General features: G+C 62.2%; 1 protein-coding gene across 1 annotated transcript in view; it reads right to left on the bottom strand.

Annotated features, from left to right (window-relative positions):
• Positions 1 to 1,728: 1,728 nt before the first annotated feature.
• The window catches only part of SEMA3F (semaphorin 3F), a 22,526-nt gene continuing 17,166 nt past the window's right edge, over positions 1,729 to 7,088 (bottom strand). The window contains exons 7-16 of the mRNA XM_004715236.2: positions 6,904 to 7,018; positions 6,754 to 6,823; positions 6,452 to 6,596; positions 5,281 to 5,503; positions 4,672 to 4,760; positions 4,511 to 4,552; positions 4,231 to 4,388; positions 4,041 to 4,108; positions 3,686 to 3,819; positions 1,729 to 3,055 (exon numbers count right to left, since the gene is read on the bottom strand). Of these exons, the coding sequence (XP_004715293.1) occupies positions 2,645 to 3,055; positions 3,686 to 3,819; positions 4,041 to 4,108; positions 4,231 to 4,388; positions 4,511 to 4,552; positions 4,672 to 4,760; positions 5,281 to 5,503; positions 6,452 to 6,596; positions 6,754 to 6,823; positions 6,904 to 7,018 (1,455 nt within the window). The 3' untranslated portion in view covers positions 1,729 to 2,644. The remainder of the gene's footprint in view (positions 3,056 to 3,685; positions 3,820 to 4,040; positions 4,109 to 4,230; positions 4,389 to 4,510; positions 4,553 to 4,671; positions 4,761 to 5,280; positions 5,504 to 6,451; positions 6,597 to 6,753; positions 6,824 to 6,903; positions 7,019 to 7,088) is intronic.

Raw genomic sequence — 7,088 nt, 5'->3', positions numbered from 1 at the left:
ACCTTAATACTAAACCTGTAAATATAGGCACATAGATCTATTTCCCCATCCTCATATATAAATATATTTGCATATGTACATGTCGTTATCTAGACCTCTATAAATGCCCTTTGCCTCCCCACTCTTTCCTCTATTTCCCTTGACTTTGCTCCTGTTCCACTATCATGCTCAGTCCTAAAGAATTATTAAAAACACTGAAACTAAAACTATTTTACTATTAAAAATTTTATTAATTTTTAGTCATTTTATTGGGGCCTCATACAGCTCTTTACAAAATGCACACACACATCCATCATGTCAAGCATACCTTGTGCATTTCTCTTGATGGCCACGGACATCCGTGCTGCACAAGTTGGTGCAGGCAGATGTGTGTGCATGGGTGTGTGCCAGTGTGCAGATACACAAGCGTGTTGCGCCCTGTGCTGTGTCCCTGTAGAGTGTGTGCATGCCATGTGAGTGTGTCCATGCGGACATGTCCCTGGGCCTTTGTGTACACACCTGCATGTGTGCATACACAGCTGCAGAGGCGGCCTGTTGTCAGATAGGGAAACTGAGTCCTAGAGCAGTCTGACATTCCTAGGGCCATGGGGGTGTGAGGCTCGCCTGCCCTGCTCCATCCAGAGCCTGTCTGAGGGTACCCAGCTTAGAGGCTGCCTACCTCATGCCAGGGAGCTGACGTCCAGGGGATTCTAGTTGAGCGCCTTGGCTCTGGAGACCCACCCCTCCCATGATACAACCCACACGGTGCTCTCTTGACCCAAACCTGGCTGCTTCCCTTCCCTGAGCTCTGCAGCAGAACCTGCAGACCACAAGGGGGCGCCAGGGCCCCAGTCACAGAGCATTGGCCACTGATCACAAGGGAGACTGGCTGGTGGCACCCTGCTCAGGAGGGAGATCTGGGTGAGGGTCTTCCCTTCATCCACTTTCAGCCTGCGACCTCCACTCACCCCCATGTGCGAGCGGGTCCGGGTTAGGGACGCGGCTCTCCTGCGGGTCCTTGCCCAGGGCGCAGGGCTTAAGCAACCAACCCAAACCTGGCTCCTGCATGTAGGGCTTGGGACTCCACATGAGGAGTTCCCAGCCTCCCCTGCTCTAGCTAAGCCAAACTCACCCACCGTGTGGGTCTCCTCACCATAGTCAGTATGATTCACAGTGCCCCCGTAGATTTCCAAGACTGCAACTGTCCTGGGATTAGAAAGTCCAGCCTCTCTCTCTTGGAGCTCCAGGTGGTTTTGAACTGCTGGCCATGAGGATCACAGCCCAATGCATAACCACCAGGGCTCAGAAACCCATGGAGGGGAGGGGGGGCGGAGGGGGGCCCTATGAGTCAGTAGTGACTTGATGGCGGTGAGAGAGTAAGCCAAGACAGCTTGGTAAATGTTGCGACACTTCAGCTGCTCTAACTGGACTCCTTCATTTGGGCCCAGCCCTCCTCCTCCTCGCAGCTGCACCCCCAGGTGCTTGCTCTTGCCCGGCCCTGCAGGGAGGGGCTGCAAGGGAAAGGGGTCTTTGGCTAAGGGCAGCTGGAGACCTGGGTGGGCTGCCCTGTCCACCCTGCCACTCCCAAGTCCTTAAAAGCCCAGTATTGGAGGGTTGGGTAGAACAAATGGTCCAACTGCTGGATGACTGAGCTCAAAGGGCGGGGAGTGGATGATGTTGGAGAAAGCAGACCGAGAGGGACCAAACCTGGGGTTCCTTCTCACCCCCCTCAAAGAGAGAAACCAGAAGTCAGTCCCAGAGCCAGTGTTTATTAGCAAGATGGAATGCAATGCCCGGGGTGGTGTGGCCTGGGCAGAGGGTGGCAGGAGCCCCCCAGCTACCCAGCCACCCCCTCTCCGAGTATTTACACCCAGTGCCCGGAGGGGTGGGCAGAGGGAGGACCCTAAGAGGTCTCAGTGGGTCCCAGGCCACCCTTCCCCTAGGTCTGGGTGCTCTCTTCAGCCCTGCCTGGGCCTGAGCCCTCTGCCCTCCTCCCAGCCCCCAATCCAGGTGGCACAGGGCAGGCTGGCAGGAGATGGAACAGCCCTGTCCTGGCCAGGCAGGGAGGGGAGGGACTGGCCTCCATTCCTCCTGTCCCCAATAAATAGAGAATAAATACCTGAGAAGGGGCTGCCCTCGGCTGGGCGCCCCGTCCCAGGCAGGGGCCGGCCTCCTGTGACGGCCCCTTGTTCCCTCTCAGTGCACCTGAGCCCACCCCCCGCCCCCAGTCTCCAAAGCAGTCCTCGAATCCATGTCTGTGCCGAAGCACTGCTGGACAGCGCAGCCGGTCGGCACAGGTGTCTGCCATCTGGGCCCCGTCCAGGCGGGGCTTCCTCTGCCCCGTCCTGCAGAGCCGGGTGCTGGCTGTTGGCTGCAGGCAGACTCCCACCTGAGTCTGGAGAGGGCGTGGTCCTGGCCCGGTCCGATCCACCAGCTGGGCTGCTGGGTGGGGCGCTGTGTTCTGCTGTCTCTCCTCAGCATGGGTCCAGGTTCTGGACAATGCTGCTGCCACGGAGGCAAGCTATATACAGCCCACCAATAAATACTGTCTCTGCAGGGGCAGGGTATGTATAGAATATAGATATTTTATATATATATATATATATCTTTTATATTAAAAGGGTGAGGACTAGGCTGGCCCGTCGCAGGGCTCGGGTTGCCGGCCTCATGTGTCCGGTGGGTGGTGGCGGCGATTCCGGGGCTTTCTCTGGTCCTGGAGCTCAGGAGGCCTGGGTGCCCCCGGGGCTTCCCTGGGGCTAGGGGGCACATGGCGCCAGTAGCCCTGGCAGTACTGGTGGATGAGGCCCACCTCCGGCTGGGCCAACAGCTGGGCCAGCTCCTGGTAGGGTGGCGTGGGGGGGCCGGCGCCGGGGCCCGGTGGGACACTGGCAGCTGGCAGTGGGAAGAGAACAGCGTGGACGGCATCTCTGGGCAGCACATGCAGCTGCACCCGTGTGACCACGTGCTTGAAGTTGTTCTCTGTGGCTGTGCAAGAGTAGAGGCCCTGGTCGCCGAGCTGCAGGGCACGAAGCAGCAAGCCCTGCTCCGTGCGAAGGAGACGGTCCTCGGTGCGGATCTGAGGGGGCAAGGCATAGGGGGACGCCAGGGGTCCGGTGACCACCTGCCATCCCGACAGCCAGGCCCCAGCTCTGACCACCTGGGTGGTTGGACAGGGCAGCATCCCAGAAGCGGCGCGCGCAGGCATGTGCACACACGTGTCCCACGGGAAGACCAGGGAGGGGCTTCCAAAAGTTTGTAGGAAAGCTCTATGATCTTTTCTTCCCATTTCTCCACCAACTGTCTGAAGCTCCCCCATTCAGCCCCCCACCCCCGAATCGAAGCCAGGCGTGGGATTGCCATCGATGTGGCTACCCAGAGGGGCCCCCAGGTAGAACCTCCATATAAGGAGGGGTGCACACAAGAATGCCTCCCGCCCCCGACATTCCCACAGGACAGGCAGTGGGCTGCACGCGCAGCTTTTCCACGCAGAGGCACGCTGACACGTGGTCTTGGATAAAGCAGGCCAGTGCTGCTCCGTGTGCTGCTCCCGTGTCTGCTTAGCCAAGGACGGCCCTCTCAGGGAGGGAGCCTGGAAGGGGTTCTGCAGAGTGAGGGCTGCCCCAGGTTTGCCCCTGTGGCCAGGCCACTGCACGGGGCGGGGGCCCTGCCACCTTGACCAAGGTGCAAGCTGAGGGCACCGGCTCACCTCGCGGCGCCGGTCTCCAGGGTCTCGCTGGAAAAGCCACTTCACAGTGGCCTGGGGTGAGCGGGGCTGGCACTCCAGGAAGGCGGCACTGCCTGCCACACCATACTGCACCGACTCCACCGCGTTCCGGTTGGCTGTGGTTCAAGAGGGTGCGGAGTGAAATGTGGCCCTGCCTCAGGGCAGACTGCAGGCTGGCCAGGGACACCCACCCACAAAGGCTGCTGGGTGTCACTCCTTGATGGGGGTGGGGGTGGAGGGTCGCCAGGGACACCCTGATCCACCAGCCTAAGCCCCCTCCAGTCCCAGTGACTGTCAGGGACTCCTTCCATTGGGCCAGGGCCACACACATACTCACCGTTGGAGTTGAACCCACGGCACTGCCGGATGGGGTTCCCGTGTCTGACATCCTGCCTCCGGCTCCGTCTGGGGAGGACAACGCTTGAGGCAGCACCACCAGGGGAGCTAGCCCCTCCCTATCCCCCATCCCCCAAGGCAAAGACATTTCCCCGGGGCCAGTGTGACAGAGCCCTGGGGCCTGCGTGTACCTCTTGGAGGACGCCGTGTAGCGGGAGCAGGACTGGCCGTCCCAGGCGCAGTAGGGGTCCCGGGCCAGGCAGCAGTCCGCGCAGGCAGCCCCGTAAGCTTGGCAACGGTGCAGGCTCAGGTGCGTGACACCCACTGCCGAGGTCACATACAGCTGTTGCTGAGGGGGAGGGCAGGGACCCGTCAGCAGCCAGCAGAGGGTCTTGGCTTCCCTTCCCCTGCCCTAAGGTCATGAGCCCAAGGGGCTGCTGAACCCAGCTCTGCCCACCTTGACAGACTCACCCGCTTGGAAGAAATAGTCATGGTTTTAACAGGCGCTGGGTCCTGGAAGAAGGGAGGGGTCAGCTTGGAGGCCCTCCCAGCCCGGGCCAGGGGTCTGCAGCCAGGGGCTTGTGATGGGAGGAAGGGCTGGAGTGAGGGGGGTGGCAGGGAGGTGCACCCACCTTGAAGACCTCGACCTCCTCCAGCATGAGCTCCTCCATCTCCTGGTCATCCTTGGGCAGTACAATGACCTTCTGCACTGTCCCTCGGTCTGGAACAGGTCGGCAGGGCCTCAGTGGGGCTGAGGGAGGGGCACCAGTCCAGCCCCTCCCCCACCAGGGCCCATACCCCCTGAGGGTAGCAGAGCAAGGGGTTTGGGCCAAGGGTCTCCCTACAATAAGGGGCCCCAACAGAGGTCTAAGGTGATGGCCCCAGGGCAAGGGGGCATCATGGTCAGGGCCTGTCCCCCACCCACATCCCTCGCACTGATGTCAACAGGCTTTGAGAGGTCCTCCATGCTGGCGCTGTGGGGGTGGGTCTGTGTCTCCTGTCTCCCCACATCTATCTACCCAGGGTCCCCAGGCTGCCTGGGGATGGGAATGGGGTCGACCCACCCTGCCTTAGCTCTCCCAGCAGTAGGGAAACCGTTCCAGAGGACCAGGGGGGCAAAGCTGACCTGGTCAAGCCTGCAGCCCCCCAAGCAAGGGGGGTCCCAGCCCCATGGAGCATCACATCCCCTGCATGACCTCCCCAGTGGGCCCAGTGTGAGGGGCTGGAGCGGCAGCGGGTACCTGTGCCTAGGAAAAGCACCTCATAGCGCCCGTCAGCCGCGTCCACCTGGTCCACAGCGACGGTGGTGAGCCGGTAGGGGACGCCCGTGCGGACCACGAGGGGCCGCCGCTGCAGTGGGTACACAGCCTGGTACATGAGCGGGTGGCCTCGCATGAAGTTGATCACTTCGTCAGGGTAGTCCTTGGTGGACTTCATGGACGGGGTGAAGGTTCCTCCAGGGCACTGCGGATTGGGGGAGGGGAGGGGAGGCTTCAGAGGGCACTGCGGACAGGGGGCATCAGGGAGGGCACTGCGGACAGGGGGCATCAGGGAGGGCACTGCAGACAAGGGGACATCAGGGAGGGCACTGTGGACAGGGGAGGCGTCTGAGTCAGCTGCCCGGGGTGGTGTGGGGGGCACTGGACCATTAGCTTCAGAAGGGGCCTCTGCACTGTTGCCCGCCTCCTCCACATGCCCCTCTCCAAGCCCCCACCCAGGCTTCTATCTTCACACCCTCTTTGCAGGGCCCTCTCCAGCCAATGCCCAAGGTCCTGTATGGCCAGATCTCACAGCCACCTCCTCAGCTTCATGTGTATGACCTTGTGGCCTACAGCAGGGCTGACCACAGCCTCCCCTGCACGCTGATGTCTCCTTCCTCTCTGGCTGCGCCTCCCAGGTACCCCCTTCCCTCTCCTTCCTGCTCAGCTGGACGGGCCACAATCCCTTAGGTTCCTTAACACCAGGCGCTTCCCCTCTTCCCTGCCACAGACCCGCTGTCCGGGCCCCCGCCCCACCGCCCCCCACCGACCCGGCCTGCTCTAACCCAGCCTTCCAGACTTTGGGAGGAAGCCTGCTGGGATCACCTGGACAGGTGCCCGCTGGCTGCTTCTGATCCGACATGTCCATCCCTGCAGTTCCTGCCCCCCAAAGTTATAGCCAAGTTCAGAGGCCCTGCCCACGGAACCCCCAGCTCCTCCCTCTGACCTGAGGGCCTTCTGAGGGGCAGCCCGCCCACCCGGGGACCCTTGTGTTTGTCTTGGGCTCCTGCGAGCCCTCCACAGCCAATTCTGTGTGTTCTGCAAGCCTGCGTGTGGTGTGCGGCCCCCACCTGCCCCGTGGGTAGAATCTGGCAGGGTCAGGACCACTAGAAGAAAGGGGGGGATGGGCAGGACAAGCCTGCGGGGTCCTCACCGTGCCGGGCCGTGGATAGGGCATCTTCCCTGAGAAAGGCATCCACTGGTAGTTGGGGCCCTCCTTGTGGGCGAAGGGCCCGTTGAAGACCATGCGGATGTCCGCCATGGAGTAGACACAGACCGCGGAGCCTCGGAACACGGAGCTGGAGAGACACAGGCTGGTGCTAGGGGTGGGGCAGCCTGTTGCACCCACAGGCCCCCCCACCCCGCCCCGTCACTGGGTGAAGGCCCTGCAGGAGTCGCACCCCCACCCCGACCCCGTCTGGCCATGCAGCCTGCTGGCCTGGGCCCTGGCCTCACCCCGAGGAGACGAAGACAGCATAAATGACGGGGTTCCTCACGTCCTGGCTCTGCTGGACAAACACGTCCTCTGGGAACACGGGAAGAGGCGCCTTAGCCGGGGGGCCCGGGGCCCCGCCGAAGGCCCCCGCCCTCCTGCCAGGGACTCACGGAGCTCATCGAAGTGGGTCTCGATGCCATCCTCGCCCGGCACGGAGCAGACCAGCCGGGCCTTCAGGAAGGTGCTCCACTTGTTCACCAGGCAGCAGTGACCCCCGTCGTCGTTCTAGGGGCGACGGGCAGGGATCCGGCTAGCTCCCGGGCCCTCACACCCTGCGGCGAAGCTGACGGGAGCC

The sequence above is a fragment of the Echinops telfairi genome, unplaced genomic scaffold, assembly GCF_000313985.2.
Source record: "Echinops telfairi isolate 266 unplaced genomic scaffold, ASM31398v2 ScPeMD7_7420;HRSCAF=8458, whole genome shotgun sequence".
NCBI classification, from domain to species: Eukaryota; Metazoa; Chordata; class Mammalia; order Afrosoricida; family Tenrecidae; genus Echinops; species Echinops telfairi.
This window is presented reverse-complemented; position numbering and strand designations above follow the sequence as displayed.